The sequence below is a fragment of the Hippocampus zosterae genome, chromosome 7 (assembly GCF_025434085.1).
Source record: "Hippocampus zosterae strain Florida chromosome 7, ASM2543408v3, whole genome shotgun sequence".
Lineage (NCBI taxonomy): Eukaryota > Metazoa > Chordata > Actinopteri > Syngnathiformes > Syngnathidae > Hippocampus > Hippocampus zosterae.
In genome coordinates this window covers 22,554,714-22,576,433 of record NC_067457.1, presented here as the reverse complement: position 1 = coordinate 22,576,433, position 21,720 = coordinate 22,554,714, and the positions used below count along the sequence as shown (strand labels likewise).

Below are 21,720 nucleotides of genomic sequence, written 5' to 3'. Positions count from 1 at the left end.
GCGTCGTCGCGCTGAGCGTAGCGGCTAATGCAAAGCATACAGTTGCTTTTGTTCAAATTTTGTAAAGTATATGCATTTATCAGCTGATGACAGATTTGCTCTTAAATTTGCACATTGTAAGAAAACAATACCAATATTGGCTAGTGGTGGTTGAAAGTTAATAAGTATTGAAATCTGATAGCTTGTTTGTCGTTTCTTGCCCTGGCACACGGTAGCCATTTTGATGATGTGATGTTTTTGCTAGTCTGTATGTGCGTGTGTCTTGTCCTGTCAAGCAGACTTTAATACTTTGTGTTACAGCACACTGGAATCTTTTGGCGCTGATTGGAACTCTTTGTGTGAATGTTTTGAGGAGGATGACACCATGTCACACACTGTCCTCCTTCGTCTGCCGGAGACTGAAAACACTTCATTTGACATCTTTCGCCAAAAGTCTTTGTGTGCTGGCGCCAAAATGGAGGTTGGATCATACCCCCCCCCCCTCCTCACGTCCTCAGGGTACGTTTAAAATGGTTTCTAAGTTGAGTTAATTTAATTATTTAAAACGGCTAAAAAATTTGACTTTCTGGATTGTTTCTTGTGGTGTCACCCATTTGCTCATTTTTTCAAAAACATTTAATCTTAGACCCCATCTTCAGTTATTCAGTGAAAGACTGCTCACAGGTTTTGTTCTGAAACCAAAGGACTGTCTAGTACAAAGGTAAGGCTTGTGCACCATTTGTAGCATCATGATGCCATGCCAAGCAACCACAGGATGTTAAAATACGGTGAGCTTCATGTCGAGGTTTTTAGGTTACTGTCACTGTAAACAGTACACGTTAGCTTCTGCTCTCCCACGCTAACTCTGGCTCCCCTTGGCGGCAGTATGCAGCATTGCAGCTCTTTACAGCCTACTTGACTTTTTACATTATTCATTCATTCATTCATCTTCCGAGCCGCTTGATCCTTACTAGGGTCGCGGGGGGTGCTGGAGCCTATCCCAGCTGCCTTCGGGCAGTAGGCGGGGGACACCCTGAATCGGTTGCCAGCCAATCGCAGGGCACACACAGACGAACAACCATTCGCGCTCACAATCACACCTAGAGACAATTTCGAGTGCTCAATCAACCTGCCAAGCATGTTTTTGGAATGTAGGATGAAATCTGAGGACCGAGAGAAAACCCACCCAGGCACAGGGAGAACATCCAAACTCCACACAGGTATGTCAGAGCCGGAATCGAACCCTGCACTGCTAATCTGTGAGGCGGATGTGCGAACCAGTCTCACACTGCATTTGGCCTAATCGTTAAGGTAGGCATGAGGGATATTTGTGTTATTATACTTCAATTGCGTGGTGATGAAATGCTATAGTGATAATGCAATTGAAGCTGCTGTTTCTTTTCAGCAAATGAATACACTAAGGACTGCAGACGGTGATTTTTTTTTCTCCATACTTTTTGGTTTGTAGCCATTAGGCTTTGAAGCGTCTGAAGCAATGTGATTGATGGCCAGTTTGGCCTCCAGTGGAGAGGCACTGTTGTCTGGCTGAGCGATGAGGTCAGAGTTCGTACCCGGAGGGAGGTGGGGGTCCTGTTTGGCACCAAGACAGAAAGCAGATCACAACGCGGCTAATTACCACACTTTGTTAGGGGCCTCTGCTGGAACGCAAAAATAACATTCACCGCTCACACGCAAGAGAAAAATATCTCTCAATCAGAAAAGTCTTCACACACACCAAGAAAAAGTCAGTCACCCCCCAAAAAAACTAAAAAACAATAAACCTTTATCATTAAAACCCTGTTGACAAACGTCTCATGTAGTATGAAAAAACCCTCACACAACAATAAAACAACTTGTACAATAGTCTCTCACATAAAACATTACCCGCCAAAACTCACAAAAAAACATCTCATGAACACCTGAAAAAAATGCCCCCCCCCAAAAAAAACCACCACAAAATCTACTCACAACAAAAAACAAGCTAGAAAAATCTGTCACATGCAAAAAACTTCAACAGGCAATGAAAAATGTTCACACTCACAGCTAAAACACCATAAAAAACAGCAAGCCTATTTTAGTCCAGTCCAGTATTTTTAAGGAATTTTGTTTGTTCCTTTCACGAAATATTTCCTGCTGCAGTCCACTCTTGTGTGCTCTTGTGTGATTCTAACTCGTTCACTCCACGTTGTTTTAATCAAATGGCGCCATCTGGTGGACAAATTACCTTGATGCAGCGGCTGCTGATCACATTTGATTAAAAGAAATTAGATAATGGTTTCCATGGCGGACAGTGACAAACATATATCAACTTGACCTGTGCACAGTTACGCCCGCTGCTTCGTGTTAGTGCGCGCGACCCGGTAGCGTTCGCCAAATTACGTAACACCTGAGTGTAGTTTGAACCCTGCTGCGTGCGCGTGCCAGTCAGCACTGTAGTGCTACGGTCAGCTAACTTAACATCGTTTGTTAGCATTAGCGGCGCGCCTTTAAACGTAAATAGACCAGTGGGTTTGTGTACAGTTTGTGAGGCAGGAGTTCAAAAGAACTACGTGCAATGATTCCAGCAGCTCGGTGTATTAAAATGAACCGTAATCCCCCTTTTGGAGCACTGCAATGTACGGTCTGTTTTCGTAGGTCTGGTGGCAACACGCGTTTTATGACCTCACCGCCGTGTTAGTCCATTGGCCCGCGCACCTCGGCGCCCTGAGCCAATCGTGTGTAGCTATGGTGAGTTTGGTTGGCTAGCGCCTGTGCCGATTGGGCCGGGGGGCAGAACTCGCGGAAGCTGTGGTCTTTTGAACGTCTCCCATTGGTCGAGAGAGATGGTAAAAGAGAAAGTGTGACAACGCGGGAGTCATGTTTTTTTGTGCTCAATCAAGCTGTGGATTTTTATTTGGGATTCGAGGAAATCAGACAGTTATGTTTTCTTCGTCTAAGTATCCTTCTTGTTTGAAGTGACGTTTTAGCTACCTAAGAAAAAAAACCGAGTAATAATTTATTTTATTCTTGTCTGTTTTCAAAGCAAAAAAGACAGCGATATGTATACATGTCAAGTCAAGTCAAGTCAACAGTATTTATAGAGCACTTTCAACCAGCCATCGCTGCATACAAAGTGCTGTACATGGAGCAATTTAACATGCACAATAAACAGTAAGACAAATCGGTAATAAAGGAGGTAGAAAGCACCAAACAGCAAAACCAAGAACAAATCTAAGTCATGCTGAGTCGAATGCCAAAGAATACAAGTGAGTTACATATTGTACTTCCGCAAATTCACGCCCACCGAGGCACCCGATTGGTCAGCGCATCCTCGGTTTCTCAACAGCTGTTCTGTGTTTTCCCACACTTCCATTGGTCTCTTCTTTCTGTCATTTAAATTTACTTTCCGGCCTTCTCCCGCCCCTAGCTATCATCCTCGCGCTACCATTGGATACTGTACCTGTCGGCGCACCGCCATTGGCCGAGCCTGTTGGTTGTCAAGGCTTCGGGGTCTCCATTCACCATTTTGCGACTGTAGCGTAGAATGTACAGGGCCACTAGTTTTTTCTCGCCTCATTTGAAGTTGCCTCGCCGGAGAAACATGAGCGACGACTGACTGGCAGCCGCGGACGACCGGAGCGGCCTTTCTTGCCCTATTTTCATCCGCCGACTCAGCCGGGCTGTCGTCCACGTTAGCCGCGCAGTGAGTGTTAGCTAACTAAAGCTTCTCCTGAAACACCGCAACGAGTCACTAACATTCTCCCTTTTATTCCTGTTCGGATTTAACGTTGTTATTTTCTGCGTATTTTAGTGCGTGGACGTGCTTGTCGTGTGCGTGCAAGGGGAGGCGAGGGAAGAGAAAGGGAGGGAGGGGAGAGAGAAAAAGGGAGCGGTGCGTCTCGACATAGTGAGCCAGCCTCAAAGTTTTCCACTAGAATTAAATCCAACGTCATAACTAACAAACTACACCGACGACTGCGTGTTTAGCGCACAGGGTGTCGTTATCACGACTGAGTGCAAAGGAGTAACGGGGTGGGGGTGGGGGGCTGTCGAATGGCCTTGTCCACCAAATGTATTTTAGAAAAAAAATCATTTACACTGGGGCCAATGACGACGTGAGGTCGTGCAAAGTTGTGCAGGAGGCCCCAGCTGTCATTTCACACAGCTGTCATTCTCAGATGAGGCCGAGCTGACACTTTTTATCTACTTGGGTGCCTTGCTGTTGTTTGGCGCAGCTAATTTTTGGGTGGCAATTAGAGGCCTGCGAAGAACCTCCTCGGAGAGCAGGATTTCCTTGCGGCCTTGTGTGCGTGTGTGTGTGTGTGTGTGTGTGTTGTGCGTGCGTGCGTGCGTGCGTGCATGCATGCAATCTGGGCCTGCTCGGCCTGAATGCATGCATGCATGCATGTTGTCAGGCTTGCATCAAAATTCACCTAGTCCCTTTCTGCCTTTGTAATAGTCACGTTTGTTTATATTAACATAGAATCAGAATACTCTTTACTAGCCAAAATATGTGAAAAGTATGGCAGAACGATTTTGAAATTAAAAAAAACAAATATTGTGATTGCAATTTAATACAGTATATCTTTATTTCCTCTCCCCACGTTTTCTCACAAACAAAAGAAATAAATAAATTTCCTCATTTGATGCTAAACTTTGCCGAAAAATATCCACACTGTCATTTTGGAATATCACGTGAAATATATTTATTAAACAGTACACTCTCAGCGTGGTAACTGAATCGTCTCGCTAAGTGAATGTCCACCATGTGCTCATACGTAGCGTACACTGTCACCTCTCTCATTTTCAAATAGTCAACATGAAAAACCTTCCAGAATTTCGGCGCAGTGTCACAAACACTCAATAAGCAACAGCCATCCCATAATATCTCACCACCGTCTCAACTTGCCGCTCGTGCGAGTAAACAAGCTCCACTCCACGCAGGCCCAGCTGTGATAATCCTGTTACTCTCTTAGTTATTCCCCTGTGCGCACAACGGCCCAGCTTTTGTGCGTGACAAATAGACAGTCCGTAGTATTCACACATCCCATACCATGTGGATAGATGACCCCAGCGAAGCAAATTGTACGGCAGTCGACGCACACGCACATTACAACGGCGGCGTGCAACACTTACATTCCATTTCATGGTAATGACATCTCTTTAGAATGTCATTTTCTTGTCACTGAGTGGGTGAGGCCTTCAGGGTCAATTCTGATCATAAGTCTTAACTGTCATGAATAATAATAGTACACTTGTGTGTCATTATAATTGTAGTGCATTTTTGTGCACAGCCCTTCTCGCTGCAATAAAACAACAGTATCAGAGTCGTAAAAGAACAGTGATGCTAGTAGCCAAAGGACCACGCTAGAGGATCAATAATTAGAATCAGCATTTGACCGCGGTGTCATCGGCAAAAAGAAAAAAAATGATGATCATAAAAGTTTCCAGTTCAGTTTATATGAAAGGTTAATGATTACCATATCGTAAACCTTGTAATTACAGTCTGTGTCAGACAGTATTAGAGATACATGTTTGAATCATTACATCAGTGTTGAATGAATGTGTGGTCTACTAGAGTGTATTTAAGTCTACACACCCATGTTCAAGGTTTTTGTGGTTTAAAAAAAGAGACTCACAGAAATTGTGGGAAGAAAAAAAAAGTTCTACTCTCAACGTGACCTATTAAACAAACAAACAAAAAAAAAATGCCCCAAAGCGTGATACTGCCACCCGCATGCTTCACTTGATGTTTGGTGTTGTTTTGGAGATGTATTGGGTGTGTTTGCACCAAACATGCCTTTTGGAATTATGGGCCCCAAAAAATTCTACCTTGTTTTCATCAGAACATAACACATTTTTCCACATGTATTTGGGAGTTTTTGTGATGGACAAGATCCACAAAAATCTTCATGCTTCTCCTTAAAAAAATCCCACATGTATTTGGGAAATGTTGTTATGCGCAAGGTCCACAAAAGCTTCATGCTTCTGCTTGACAAAAAAAAGTCCAGAAAAGCCCACTAGAATAACAAAAACCTTATTTGGGGTTCATTGGTTGCACTTTAAATGGTGGCAGTTGTGTGCTCTCATTTAACGTGAGTTTGATTATGACCTTTTTTTTTTTTTTTAAACACCGCTACATCCCAGTTCGAAGAGGGTGTGTACATTTGTGCAACCACATTATTTCAGTCATTTATTTTCAATTCCCTCCTCAAAAATCTTTACTGGATTTGTACACATTGCACGTCATATTCATCGTCTGAAAATATTAATCGGTCTCATTCTTTTATCACGCCATAAACTGGCTTTTGACCAGGGGTGTGCAGACTTTTTATATTCGCCGTAGTCACCACATGACGTTCCTTTACGGTTGATACACGTTTCTATTCACTACATTAGGCCACATGTGATTCTGTGGCTAAGATTGCGAGTGACCTGACATAGTGAATACATAATCGTGTTGTTTTTTTTTTTTTCTTCCTCACCTAACATGACTCTCAGCCTACTCCAGTGGGTATTTTTGTGCCAGCGCACATGTGAAATACAATTGCACTCATTGTCAGTCAGTGCTTATTATGACATAAGGCTGTGTTTCACTTTGGCGAAGAAAAGTTTCACAACTAAGTGACCCAGTAAGCTGCAGTCATATTAGATTTTTTTTTGTTGCTGAGGATAAAGAATATACACCCATGAGTCGCGTTATGAAAGTGGATTCACAGATGGCAATTTCCTCCCGCTTATTTGGGAAGAATCTTTCGAATGTATTTTTGTTTCCTATGGCAGTTTTAATGAGTGTCATATCATTTGCAGGTTTTTGTTTCTCACCGTTGGGCCTGTGCGTTCAATACTCTAACATCGATGCTAGTTTTGTTCGCCAATCTATGGCATTTGGCATCGTGTGTTCAGCTAGTGGACTTTGGAAGGTTATGTGATTTGTTTAAATTCACATTTAATTCCCGTACATTTATGTTGCAACTTGAAATGGAACTTTTTTTTTTTTTTTTAACTTTGTTGTTGACAAGTATCTGTCGTTCTGCTGACTGTGAGTAGAGTGTGAGTACATTTTCTCCCTTTGAGGACTTGACGGACGCAAATGTGGATGTCTTCCGTACTTAATGAGTATTTAGTTTTGTTTGAATAAACCACGATACACTTTTCTTGAAGAGTAGGCATTTTTTTAAAGAGGTCCCCGAAATACTGCGGAATGAAAGACTTTGCGGACCACATTCGATTGATATTACTCGTGTATTACTATGGTACATATTTTTTCGAATTGTAAAGAGACTTTGTGGACTTCCCGTCGACGTATCGAGTTGAGTTTTCTAGAAGCGCTGTTAAAAAGGTCGCTGCGGGTTTCACACGAACGAGCGCAAGTTGCATCAGGTTTTTGATGCGAGCGTGTTATCATCAGCCACATGACTGCGCCACCAGTTGTTGCTCCGCCCCTGCGCGCAACAAAACTGCACTCGGGTACTCACACACGCGCTCCCTCCACACCTCAGCTGCCACTACGCAAGGCTCACCATGCTCTCGGTTTGAGCACAACGGTACCTTGACTTTCGTGTTTATGAGTGTGGGGGAGGGTGGGGGGGGGGCTTCTATGGACTACCTTAATAAATTTGACTTGACATGAGTCAAGTCAAGACATGGCATTGTTTGTCTAAAGTAGGCCCTGACATTGACTGGTCATCACTTCCTGTTTTGTGGGATCAGTGATCATCTTTGATCTCATTCTCAATGGTGCCCTTCTTGCTCTTTTTGTGGGATTGGACTTCTTTCCCCATCCGGACCCCAAAACCACACGATGACTTTTAATACCTTCCAACTTTAACGGCAGAAAGCAGTGATGTCACTCTTTTCCATCCTATGTGTTGTTGGTTTTGGCACTTTTAGCCGTTGTGGTTTTAAAGTGCTCGGCTTGTCTTTCCGCTCGGACTGACCGTTTTAGGACCATTATCGCTATGTATGGGTGAGGGGTTTCATTACCACCTTTTTTTTTTTTTTCACCCACACTTTTTAATTCCTGACTGCAAAAAAAAAAGCGGCAAAGAACCGAAAAGCAAACAAATTAAATGGTCACAACAGCTGATTCATTAATCCAACGCTACGCGCTAAGACTGTTGGCAGCATGTGATGTCGGAAGCTGGTTTTAATTAACATTAAAATTTAATGTCACGTTTGAAGGTTACCTCAGGAACTAACATTGAAAGGTAACGAACATCACGAGAAGTTCGCCGGGGCAAAAGAGGTCTTCTCTGGTCAAAAGATCAGCAAAATCAATATTTATTTTCTTCTTTTTTTCCAAAGTGCATGCATGTTTCAGAAGAGAAAAAGTAAACCTCCAACTAAAGTCTGCTCTCAAAATTCAAAAACAATTTTTGTCCACGTTGCGCGGGCTTCTCCTCCAGGCGCTTTTCAGTCCATACATAGCCACACCTGTTGGGGTTGTGAGGCATGCTGGGAAATGTAGTGTCCGGATTGTCAGACGTTTTTGTTTGTGTGCAGCGCAGAATTCTGAAACGGGAGGTCACATCCTTACACTGCAGCACAGGGTTAAAATTTTGAATGCAGGCACTGACAGCACCAAATGTGTTATTCAACATGTGAATCAGATTTTTGTTGTTGTTTTTTTTTTTTTTTTGTGAAAGCACAAGTGTCATTAGTCATTAGGACGCATCCCTTCTGAATGTCAGTGACGAGTCCAAGTCAATAGGACACGTCGGTCACGCGTGAGCGTGAGCTGCGAAAAGGAGGAATGAAGTAAAAGGGGAAGTTAGGTAATGCTCTTCCACAGGAAATGGAGTGAGTCGGGGCGGATTGACGCCGCTTTGCAATACAGTAAACAGATAAAGGTCGCCACAGAAGAGGAGAAAGGAGCGAGGATGAGGGTGGGTGGAGGGTGTTCAAGACAGAGTGAAAGGGAGGGTTTAAGTATGCGAGCAAACAAGGAATTCCCCCGCCCCTGCTTCCCCAGATAAAATGCAGTGTGCGTGGTTTATGTGTGTGTGTGTGCGTGTGCGTGTGTGTGTGTGTGTGAGAGAGAGAGAGCGAATAGGAAGACTTGTCCAGGCAAACTGCAAAGTGCTTGTCCTTTTTTTTTTTTTTACTTGAGCCGCTCTGCTGCTGCAGCGTTTAGCCTGCGAGCCACCTTGTATGGATGCACTGTTATGTGAGTACAACATCTTGTGTAACACCACGGCGCGTTATCAGAGTGTCAATGAGTCACATTCATTACGACGCCAATTCATCAATAGCTGCCTAAATAGTCATCAGAAATCAACAAGAGACAACTCTCCGCTTCCTCCAAGTTCGTTCGCGAGAGTTTATGTGGACGAAGGCCTACAGGCCAGGAAAGATTTTATCCCAAGTCTTACTGCCGAACATTGTTTATTTGTCTGCGAGGAGGATAGTAATTTAGTGGGAGAAAGGCTCCGGATCACGCATCATGAGTGTTTACATGTACCTCAAATGAAATGGGACTATTTCCCAAATCTTTACAAAGCTAAGGCACATATTTTGCCGCACAACAAATCTCACGACAAAGCACCAAACAAAATGGTCACAAAAAGTAGATGTATTGGAAATAATGAGGATCCTGACTCTATGGACCCACAAATGTCATTCCTGTGCGGTGCGTGTTCTGGTGCTGTTTAGTAGCAGATCATAAAATTATTTGTTGTATGACCTTTACCAGGTGTTGCCATAGTTGAAGTGCGCCATCTGACATCAAGTGGAACAGAACATTTATTTGTCCTGCCTATCACTGTACGTTATTGGCATGCAATCGACAAATGAATGAAATGTATACTTAGTGTACTGCAGGGGTGCCCAAACTTTTTGGATGGAAGATCTACTTTTTGATCAACTAACCTCACGGGATCTACCCTCACCGGCGCGCGCGCGCACGCACACACACACACACACACACAAATTAAAGATTTACCTGCTTTATTTTATCTTTTAAATATATATTTTTTAGTGAAAATGAGACTGATTAGTGTGCAGTGTATATTAACACAAAAAAAATATTACTAACATGTACAAAGACACACAGATGGTTGTTTGTTTTTTTACTTCTCGACACTCCTCGGATCTACTTAGGACCTGTCTTAGATCTACCGGTAGATCAGGATCTACCTAATGGGCACCCCTGGTGTAGTGGATACATATTTTCCGGACCAGTCACACACGAACGAACGAATGGATGGATGAAACTCGGCCAACACTCTTGTTGTGTTGGTTAGTTGTACAAATTGTGATTGGCTCTTCATTTCTGTCTTTCAGCATCTCTGGAATAAAACGGTGGCAAGTGAAAAAGTTGCCCCGGTCGAGAAGCGATGCCAGTGAGGTGCCCTATAAGACATAACTAGAGAGAAAAAAAGAGGGGGGGGGGCAAAGGAGAAGCAAGCAGGATAGAACAAGGAGACGGTCTTGCCTGAAGGAAATCCGGGCTTCATGACAAGATGAAGCCAATTAAAAAGCAAGGTCGGCGTTCCCCCCCCTCCACCCGAGCCAAAGGGGGAAAGCGGCGGGGTGCCAGCGAGGTCCCGGAAGGAGGCGAGAAAAGAGACTCTGATGAAAACCGAGACAGAACCGCGCAAGGCCAGGATCACTTCTCTTTCTCATCACAGTCGGAGTCCTCAGATCCCGTCAGAACCAGGGACTCTTCCGACGGAGAATCGCTTGTCATTGACTCTGGTAAATTACTAGCATCGCCAGACGATCGATCTGGACAGTCGGCATTGAGTGCTGGGAGCCACAGTGACAGCAATGCCAGCAGCTGCAGTAACAGCAGCACACCAAGCGCCAACAGCAGCCCCAATCCCACGTCCAGTCGCAAAACTGCCACCTTTAAGGCCCGTGTTCCCAAGAAGAAGTACACATCTGAACACTGTTCCATTACTACTGGGGGTAACCATGGCAACCTTGTCGCCATGACCCCTCCTCCTCTTGTTGTTGGCGGCGGGGCCCTGAATCAGGGATCATCGTGTTCAGGTAGTCCCATAAGTGTTTCACACCCTGATGGCAACGGTCATAGTCGGGGCCTGATGGCGGACGGCAGAGAACCACATCAGGACGGTTCCCCCGGACCACCTATCCTCTCACTGCGAGAGGAAAGGGAAAGGCCAGGAAGGGCAGAGGGGGTCAAGGATACGGAGCGAGTGTCGCCCAGCCCCCTACCTCGCTGTTCCTCCACAGACACGGCCAGTGAGCACTCGGCAGACCTGGAGGTGGTCGTAGATGTTTCCTCGCGCCCACCCTGCAGTCTCCCTGATGCGCTCTCTGACGCCCTGGCCAGGGGACTAAAAAATCAACGAGTCCTAGCTCGTCAGCTTTTAAGAAGTGATGAGGATGGAGGAGCTGAAAGAAGAAACGATTGGAAGGGTTCGAGCTTGGTGTTCTGTGCTGGTGTGGTCCGTAGAGTCAACGGCGAATTTGGAAGCCTGGAGGTGCAACTGAATGGGGAAAAGACGCTCTGCCGTTATCCTTATCGCAACATCAGCCCCCCAGGGGTTGTTGACCTTATCCTCGATGCCCCTCCACCTGGTGTGCACCCTATTCCAGTCGGCACCCGTGTCTGTGTGCCTTTCAGCAATGAGGAAGGCAGTGGGGGTCAGTGGTACCGGGAAGGCGTGGTGACTCAGGTGGATACGCACCCAGCGGTGGCTAATTGTTACCGTGTTCTGTTGTCTGATGAGAAAGCTTCATCTGAGGGTGACGGGGGCACCCAGGCTGTTTGGGTTTCCAGGCAAACACTCCGGCTCCTGGTGCCGCCTTGGGACTTGGACTTACCATCAAGAGAGACCGAAGTAGGTGCTCGAGATAATGAAATGACACAGGAAGACAGGGACGAAATGGACGTGGAGCAGGAGGTGTGTCGTCTCAGCCGGGGGATGACACCGGTAATCGGGCCCTTATTGGGCAGGGTGTACCCTTGCATGGTTCCTGTCTCCTCCACACCAGGACAAAGCATTACCACTCCAGTCACACCGGCCTCAGTCCTCAGCCTGGCTCCTGGCCGCAAGTGGGACATTGAGAAAGATCTCGGAAGAGAGCGAGATCTCCAGAGAAAGCAGGAAAGAGAAAGGGAGATTATTGCAAAGCAACAGCAGCAACATCATTCGTACATGCCACTCACCCCTGAGGAAGACATGGAGGTGTCCCGCTTCAACATGGTCCCCATGGGAGCACTTATACCGGGACCCAAACCCATGGCAGTTCCTCAGCACCGCCACATTGTGTCTAAGCCCCCACCCGGCTACCTCAATCCTCATCTGTCTGTGGTGCAGGGAATTGGAATTCCCTCCGGCCACCTTGCCCTAAACCCCCACCCACCTCCCTCCCCGGTACTGCTCGGTCTGGATCCGGCCGTTGCAGCTGTCGCATCTAGTACCGCTGTCATTTCCGCTGCCCAGCTTGCGCCCCTGCCCGCTATCTCCTCCACCATGTCCTCCTCCAGAGTGGAGAAAGCATCAGGAGGTGTCTCCTCCACTGGAGGTGGTGGTTCTAGTTCCACTTCTTCCTCATCTTCACGTTCGCGCACCCCACTGACAGCCGCCCAGCAGAAGTACAAGAAGGGAGACGTAGTGTGCACGCCAACCGGCATCCGCAAGAAGTTCAACGGGAAGCAGTGGAGGAGGCTATGTTCCCGCGAAGGCTGTTCTAAGGAATCCCAGCGCCGAGGATACTGCTCCAGGCACCTCTCCATGAGGACCAAGGAGATGGAAGCCAGCGGGGGGATCAGAGAGCGAGGAGGGTCCAGCAGCACGGGGACCTTGACACCGTCTGATTTGCGACTAAGTGGTGGCCGAGCCAGCTCCGAGTTTGACTGGGACGAGACTTCCCGGGAAAGCAGCGAGGCCAGCAGCCGTGGAGGAGACTCCCGGCCCCGGCTGGTCCTCTCCTCCTTGCTCCCCCAGGACCTTTCTCGCTTTGACTTTGATGAATGTGAAGCGGCGACTATGCTGGTGTCCTTGGGGGGTTCCCGTTCAGGCACACCCTCATACTCACCCATCTCCAACCAGTCCCCCTTCTCTCCGACCCCGTCGCCGTCTCCCTCTCCACTCTTTGGTGGTTTCCGCCCAGCAAATTTCAGTCCCATAACCGCCCCATCCGCACGCCGTCATCGCCAGCTGAGTGGCACAAAATTGGGCTCTCTGAGCACAGAACGGGAGCGACACCTTTCGGGCATTGTGCCGACTTGTCACACCAACCTCACTTTTACGGTGCCAATGAGTCCCAGCAAGAGGAAGCTGGACAGCCACCCTCCTCCTCCACTGCCAGCAGTCCATGACTACCAGACCAAACAGGAGCAACAACAAATGGTGGCTGTAGGGGGAGCTGTTGGGGGTGATCTGAACCTCGGGCCTGCTGCCTTCAGAGTCCTTTCCCCCCAGAGTCAACCGACAACTCCTTCTTCATTGACTTTCCCACGGCCACGTAGCTCCACCAGCCGGCCCCCGTCCTCTGCTGCCTCCACACCCCCACCCATGCTGGTCTCTCCCACGCCCCCATCCCCGCTACCCCAGGAACCTTCTCCGCGTCGCATCGTGCCACTGCGGGATTCTCCTGTTATCGTCCGCAACCCCGACGTCCCCCTGGCCAAGTTCTCTGACGGCCCCCTAGCAAGGCGGGAAAGGAGCCGATCCAGGGAATTGAGCCAGGGCCAACACGCAGTTCCTCCCGGCCTTCAAGCGCCTGTTCCCATAAACGGAGCCACGACTAACGGCACCGTTCTCCTCCGCGACCCTGCATCTGCCCTCGTCCTGGTAACATCCAGCTCGGTAAGTCTTGTTTTTGTTTTGATAACCTGAATTCATTCCACCAAGCAGTACTCTTTGGCTTTCAAGTCTCAAAGGGTATTAAATGATGTTCCCTGGCATTAACTGTTGACCAAGCAGTTTTTCGTCTGTTGCAAATGGACTGTTGCAGTTCATTTGTCTATATGTACCCTAAAATTGACCGGCGACCTGTTCATTGTTTGTCACTTTGAGCACTGACATTGACTGGCGACAAATCCATTGTCTGCACATATGTGCCCTGACTTTGATTGGCTGACGACCAGTCAAGGGTGTCCACTGCCTCTGATCCAAAGTTTGTACTTCCTCTGCGCAGTCCCTCACCCCAGCCTCAGCAGGCCACGCCCCCCACTCAAGTTCACCCGCCGCTGGCTCCACGTCGACCACTGCAGGCCACATCCTGTCCACGTCAGGATCTGGGGGGATGGAAAGAAGACCCGAGGGGCACCAGGAGGCCAGCGTTGGGGCCTTGCCACAGCCTGTCGCGTGCCACCCAACACCCACGGCCCTCCTGCCACTCATTCTACCCGCCGAGTCTTCGCACCCTGCACCCCGCAAGCAGATCATCATGGGACGCCCCGGCACGGGTAAGGAATTCTCTTACCATAGACATATACATTAAGGTCCTTCATTGAGCAAGGGATGGTAGCAGTCCATAAAGAAGGTTTTAGTTTCAACATGTTCGAGTTCCTAGTGCAGGTACTAGTCTGTGAATGAACGTCTTAGACCCTGTTCCAAGAAGAGTTTCTCGTCCCCAGAGAACGTTCAAGTCCCCAACACAAGGTTTGGTCCAGAGAAATGGGAGTAGTCCCCAGAGAATGTTCTAGCCGCAAGAGAAGGTTCTTGTATCAAGAGATTATTATTCATCTTCTATCTGTATTTCCGGCGTCTCTTTTTGTTTGACTTTACAGTGTCTTCGCTTTGGTCTCACTCTGAAACTTGTGGGTGTCTTTCTTTCTTGTATGCATGTATTTTGGCGATGTGATTCTGTGGAGGCACATTGTGTGAATAAAGTAAAGGGAGGTGTTAATCACATACTATAAAACCGTTGCTATGACAACACTCCACACCTCCACTATGGCGAAATACAGACGCTATGAGTTTGAGGTATGTAAATTTAGTTGTGTTTGTAGCTTGTCGAAAATACATTATGAGAGTTTTAGTTGGATTATTTAACCAGAGAAACATTGGGGCTTGGTTTAGAAGATAATTTGGTTTTTCATTTGCAGAACATATTTTCAATCCTTCCATGGAATAAAACATCTTTTTGCTTTGTTGTATCTATCTAAATTTGTATTCATCGCAGATGGGTTTTTGTTTTTTTGTTTTTAGGGTAAACTTCAAAATGATTTATCCAGGTGGAATTTATGCCTACATTATGATGGTAACATGGAATTTTTGTTGGGTTTTTTTTTTTCGTCTCATGCGAAAAAATACTTTTAGAAAATCAATTTGATGTGGATAAATCAGTTTATATTGATTAAAATATTTTGGGAGAACTCTAGGACAAAGCTTTGGATTTTCATGTTTCCTCTTATGATAGTCATGATAATTCATATGATTTGAAATAAGAAATGATCTTGATTGGTTGAGACGATTATTTGACCGTAGAAATTATATTCATTATACATTTTACAATACATCTTTATTTATCTATCACTTTCACAATTGCTGCTGCTGTGACAAAGCGCTTTACATAACCTTTCGAATTCTTTACTACAGAGGCAGGTTATGTGAGCATGTGTACAAACCACTTAGACGACGACAATTATTCATACTGGTCACCCCACCCTTGCTGTTCATTATTAATAATTAGGTTGTTTGTCTTGTATGTGTGTTGCCATTTATAGCCTGTATTATTTATGTGTGCGTGGATTTGTGTGTGCCAGGGGTGTTGCCCTTGATACCAACGTGCGTGCGTGTAAGAGATAAGGAGTGTGAGTGAAACTCTCAAAGGGTGAAAATATTGACATGTCTAGACATGCAGCGCAGAGTGCAACTAGGACATTCACGCACCCACACACGCACGCACAAGAATCAGAGAGGGCACCGAGTGTATCTGATCACTAAAAAAAAAAAAAAAAAAAACCCGGCATGTTGTCATGGTTATATGTTGGAGGAATTAGCGCACTAGCTGATTATCCCAGCGCTAACGCCCTCACACACATATCCTTCGCACGGCCGCCAGCCACCTGCCTTTGTATCGTAGCTTCGCCTCCACTGTGCTTTGAAGAAAAAAAATGCAGTCGAGGCAACCTCCATTTATGAAGGTGACTGTAAAAATGAAACATTGTAATTTTCAAAGCCAAAATATTCAACCAAACTACATAGTGTAAAGACTACATATAGTGGTCTTTACGCAGTTTCGTAGTCAGTAACTTCCTCAATATAGTCAAGTTTGATTGCCTTTTCCGTATTACACTAGTTTCTAGGGCTGGGGGAACGTGACCTCCAAAGGAAATGTTGAGGGTTCCTCCCCACCCACAAAAATTCCATTTCACATTTTGATCAGTGCTGTGCTGCCTGTAATTTTGTGGTACAACGAATTCAGATTTGCCTGTCAGCTGTTAAAATGATTAGTACCCGCAATGAACTGCGGTACAGTGGGCGGGGGATGGGGGGGGGGGGGTCACTTAATACATAAAAAACAAACGGGAGGTGGCGTAGGCCCCTGTGGCTGAGATTCCTCCTCAATCTAAATATAGAGCAGCCGCATTGGCATCAGCAGGAAGTGAAGCGGGTGGCGGCAGGAGTGACAACTCAGCAGCGGTGTGACTTCACCTCAACGTGTCAGCTTGCATTGGAATGCCTTTGTTTTGGGTTGGTGCCATATCGATTGTGTCTTTGTTGGGATTCATTTTGGTCATCAGATTAGAGCTGAAGGAACTTCCTGACAAAGTGTCACTGGTTTGGGATTGATCCACTTCTTTAAAAAAAAAAAATCTGTTAGAAAGTGCCTGACCAATATCGATTGTGTGATGCAAATTATGATGTTTGTTGGAGTAAAATTCTGATCACTGATGAATCAGTGAATTTATTAACAAAATAATTAATCAAATAATTTGGAGGGGGGGGGTTCTTTTAATGCTTACAACAATAAAGAAATGAATTCCAGGCAGAGAGAGAAATAACCCAAAATAGAAAGAGCTAATATCAGACGAGCAATCGGGCCCTCGTGACGTCCAAGAAAAGAAAAAAGTTGCAATAATACAAGAAGGACCGCTTACTTTTTTGTGTGTGTGTGTGTGTGTGTGTGTCCATCTTTATGCAAACATTCGCCAGTTTGGACCAACGTGGAGCCTCGCTCTGTGCCAGTATTCCCTTGGCACTCGCTCGTCCCTTTTTTGGAGCCCGGCCAATCGGGAGCGGCCGTCCAGCACGCCGTGGATGGCCAACAGCTCATCAATCAAAGCCACGGTATCAAAAAAAGAAACATAATCAGAATTTTTCTGTAAGTCAAAAATGAGCAATTCACAAAGCGTAAAGCTGTGGGGGGTTGAGAAAAGTCCAAATAAATAATGAAAAAACCCCCGATATTTTTGTCTGTAATTTATGGGAATTAAGTTTGTGATTGCGAGTTGTGCTGTTGCAACGTTTCAGAGCCTCGATGCGGCGTGGCACTGGTGGGCGACGGGCGAGCCCCCGATCTGGAGAGTAGGTCGCCGTCACGTCCGCCCCCGGCTAGTAACAACAACACCCCGGCGGAGAGGGGCGGAGCCGACAGTGAGACGGAGAGCGACACCGACGACCCGTGAGTACATATCGAGACGATGTGGGCAGTGAAGAATCCAGCCGTCCATTTTCCGATCCGCTTTATCTCCACAAGGGAGCCTATCCCAGTTGTCTTCGGGTAGTAGGCGGGGGACACCCTGAACTGGTTGCCAGCCAATCGCAGGGCACACACAGACAAAAAACCCTCCGCCCTCACACTCACGCCTAGGGGCAATTTAGGGTGAGTGTTCAATTAGCCTGCCATGCATGTTTTTGGAATGTGGGAGGAAACCGGAGTACCCGGAGAAAACCCACATAGGCATGGGGATCACATGCAAGCTCCACACAGGAAGGGCAGAGCCGGAATCGAACCCTGCATCTCCGCACTGTGATGCTTACGTGCTAACCAGTCGATCACCGTGCCGCCCACAAATATTATCACAAACTGAGAGACAATTTCCGCCTTCACAGATTTGCTTCCATTTACCAGACATGTTTTCAGACAACGTGCGCCGCGGCTCCGGAAGTACAACAATGTGCGGGTCGATCGGTCGCGTTACGAAGCAACGAAGGGGAATCCCGCGCTGTAGATTTTGTTCAGAAGCAAGGTCGCAAAGCAGCTCGCCGCTCACGATTCATTGTAACGAAGGTCTTTTCGCTATTTTGTGGGAAATATCTGCTCGTTATTTTTATAAAGTCTCGTCATCTTACAAAAAGAGTTTTTATGAGTGGTTGCCTTTACAGCAGCTCCTCTACTTTTTGTTCGTCGACTTTCTTCCTTTTATAACTTTTCTGCTGTAAATTGCTAATTTCTCCATTGTGAGACGAATAAAGGTTTTCTTATGCTCGTAAGTTTCAAGAATAATCATACTCTTAACAAAAAGGTTTTTTGGGAGAGTAAAGTCTGGTTGAGGTTCGCCCCCCCCCCTGAAAAGTTACAATAATAAAGTGGTAATTTTTCAAAAAAAGAGACCGCAATGTTCCGAGTGTACGACGGCAAATGTTTGTAAAGATGTGATGTTTTGCAGTGAAAAATATTGCGATAATAATGTCTGGGGTTTTTTTTTTTTTGAGGAAAAGTTATCTTGACAAAGTCATATTATAGTAATAGTTATATAAATATTAATAATTAATACATCATAATTAGTGTTACAAGAGTAAAGCCGTATTTATTATTTTGTTTTTGCCAAAAAAAGTGTCATCTCAAGTCTTTTTTTTTCATCATCATGACAATAAATCCAAATTTCCCACCAAAATATCGTAATATGAAAATGGTGAATATTACAATAATAAAGGCATTTTTTTTCTGTTCGAATTCATGAGGATTAAGTTCTAGTGGTGCGTGAAGTCGTGTTGTCTCGTTGTGAAATGGCACTTTGATTTGTGTGTGCACTCCATGGAAGCACCACGTGTTCATCCTCTCAAGGGTACTCTTCTTTGTCTCACACACACACACACACACACACACACACACACACACGCACGCACACACACACACACACACACACACACACACTCGTTTGTGTTGTGAAATCTACCTCCTCTGAGAGTGCGACAAAAATGGTGCGATTCTGTGTGCGTGCATGTGTGTTTGTGCACAGTACAGACACACACACACACACACACACAGAGCTGGCTGAGCTCTTCATCACGTCTGATTCTGTTTTTGCTCTTTCACGCTGACTCAGACAGCCTGTCTGGTTTGTAGAGTGTGCTTTTTTTTTTTTTGTCAAAAAAATGTTTCAGGGTCGCCGTGCTCACAAAAGGTCGCTGTCGCCGACAAAAAGGAGAGCTTCCTCCTTCTCCTCCTCCTCCCCCATCTTCTGACTTTGCACGAACTACAAATTCAACATGTTTGTTTAATCTTAGCATTTTTTTAACATGCAGTTCGACAGGGCAGCTCAGGTGTCGTTCGCGTGTTGACTCAGTCACTTGTGCTGAGGAGTTGCCGTGGCAACAGATGTTACATCACCGGCCACTTCATTAGGTACACGGGCGAATGAGGGCCATTGCAGAAGCTGTGTCGGAAATGAGTTGTTGTTTTTTTATTTTATTTTTTTTTGCATATAGATAACAACCCTCACTTTTGATTGATGAATTATTTTCTTTTTCTCTTATTTCTAACAAGAGGAAACATTGTAGTCTGAGAATGAAGCTGTATTTTTTTAAAGTTTTTTGTTGGTGTCTCCCCTCGGGAAGAAGGCGACCCAAAGAACCTAATTTAGTCATCTTACAAGATTACAATGGTATTTTTGGAGATGAAGTCACCTTTTTATTTCATCAAAGAAGATCAAACCCTGTCACTCTTTTTCATATTGCAAATATTGTTTTTTGTTTTTTTTTTTCCCCTACGCACTGCAGCTTCTCCCCTGGCGTGGCTGCCAACGACGCATCGCCCTCGCGTGGCCCCGCCAAGAGGCGCACGCAGTCCCTCAGTGCCCTGCCCAAAGACGCAGATAGGAAGGTCGGTTCGTCACCATGATCACCAAATTCACCCCAAACTGCCTGATATCCTTCTTAACATCTGCTCCTTTCTTTCACCAGAGGGAAAAAGACCACATCCGCCGGCCAATGAACGCCTTCATGATCTTCAGCAAGCGCCACCGGGCCCTGGTCCACCAGCGACACCCCAACCAGGACAACCGAACTGTCAGCAAGATCTTGGGCGAGTGGTGGTACGCGCTGGGCCCCAATGAGAAGCAGCAGTACCACGACTTAGCCTTCCAGGTCGGGACGCGGGCAAAACCATTTAACTGCATTACATCACCGGGCTATTTTTAGAGGGGTCGTGTTTAAACTTCACCTTTGCTTGTGTGTGGGGTAAGGCTGGGTGATATGGCCTTAAAAAAAAAAAACGGAGTTTCTTCATGAGTCACCCCTCCTGCTCCCCCACCTTGCTTGTATAAGAAAGAAAGAACAATGACATTATTGAAGTCAGGATAAAATGCTGTCAAATTATCTGCTGAGAGGCGTCATCGTGCTTTGGGGCTGTTTTTCTTCAGCTCAAGGTGGAGGCAATTATGAACAGTTCCGAATAACAGTTAGTGGTAGCGCAAAACCTTCTAGCTTCTGCGAGAAAGCCACCCCCCCCAGCCCCCCCCCCCCCCCCCCGCCCGCCACATTTTAAATGTGTTTATTTGGGGTTAATCACATGCCTTGCTGATTACCATTCAACATGCGTTTTCATGTGATTTTATTTTTTTTCATTCCGAACACGGTCACATTCTCAGTTTGTAACTCCAACCAAGAAACCGTAACTACCTAGATAATCGTGACTAAGTAAGTTGCACAAATCCTGTCAGGAAAAGCCTACTAGAACAGCTGACTGTCGTTTCGAGGCACTTCAACTCATGGCAGATGTGTGACTCCCAATGAACGTGATTGAATATCATTGCTTCATTGTTGAACATAAAAGAGGGTGTGAACATTTGTGCAATCACATCTCAGTTGTGTATGTTTTCAATTCCCCTTTCAAAAAGATTTTTTTTTAATTTAATCAATTAAATTGTACAGATAATGGACAAATGAGCTTAAATCAATCTTATGGTCATTTCTTTTATATCACAAATGTCAAACAAGTGTTTTTAGACTTTATATGTCCACTGTAGCCGCTGAAAATGTCAATGCTTCCTCCATCCCAACTCTCCATTTTATCCGAACATATCCTCTTTTTTTTTTTTTTTTGAACCACTTAAAGAATGTCTGCGCTGTATTTGTGATTGTTTGAACCTCCTCTCCGTGGCAGGTGAAGGAGGCCCACTTCCGAGCACATCCCGACTGGAAGTGGTGCAACAAGGACCGCAGGAAGTCATTGTCTGACAGCCGCGGGGCCTCCAAGGATGCACGGGAGAGGAGCATGTCCGAAACTACAGGTACGAGGGGTTTCTTTGGGATGGCCATAGAACTGAAATCATTTGAATGAAAAACCTCGAGCTTTGTAATGCTAGCCATATTATTATTATTATTAATGTTGTTGTTTTTATATATTTTTCATAGAATTACCCCTCTCGTGCCTTTACAATTTAAAAAAAAAGTCCTCACGGGCATATATTCTTTATCCTGTTTGAAATAATTCATAACATTACTGTTGCATACTGAGCCACATGCAGTGAAGGAAGAAATAAAAAGTAGCTTACCATAATTACTATACTGCAATAGTTTGTGTAGTATTGTAGTTTTGAAACTCTTCTTCATTTTTCTGCCTGATTTATTGTCTACTGCCCCCGGTGGCCAATTCGTGCAAACCAGAATA

General features: G+C 45.6%; 1 protein-coding gene across 3 annotated transcripts in view; it reads left to right on the top strand.

Annotated features, from left to right (window-relative positions):
* The first annotated feature begins 3,419 nt into the window (after window positions 1-3,419).
* cica (capicua transcriptional repressor a) overlaps window positions 3,420-21,720 on the top strand; it is a 29,107-nt gene continuing 10,806 nt past the window's right edge. Inside the window, exons 1-8 of one of the 3 annotated variants that reach the window (XR_007963440.1) lie at window positions 3,420-3,661; window positions 10,243-13,742; window positions 14,074-14,344; window positions 17,040-17,174; window positions 17,358-17,508; window positions 19,830-19,932; window positions 20,013-20,195; window positions 21,214-21,340. Coding sequence is in view for 2 of the 3 variants with exons in the window: in XM_052072505.1 (XP_051928465.1) it covers window positions 10,422-13,742; window positions 14,074-14,344; window positions 17,040-17,174; window positions 17,358-17,508; window positions 19,830-19,932; window positions 20,013-20,195; window positions 21,214-21,340 (4,291 nt within the window). In the remaining variant the exon portion in view is untranslated. Of the gene's footprint in view, window positions 3,662-8,585; window positions 9,128-10,242; window positions 13,743-14,073; window positions 14,345-17,039; window positions 17,175-17,357; window positions 17,509-19,829; window positions 19,933-20,012; window positions 20,196-21,213; window positions 21,341-21,720 lie in introns of those variants that run through there. The other 2 variants (XM_052072505.1, XM_052072506.1) reach the window with 2 other exon arrangements.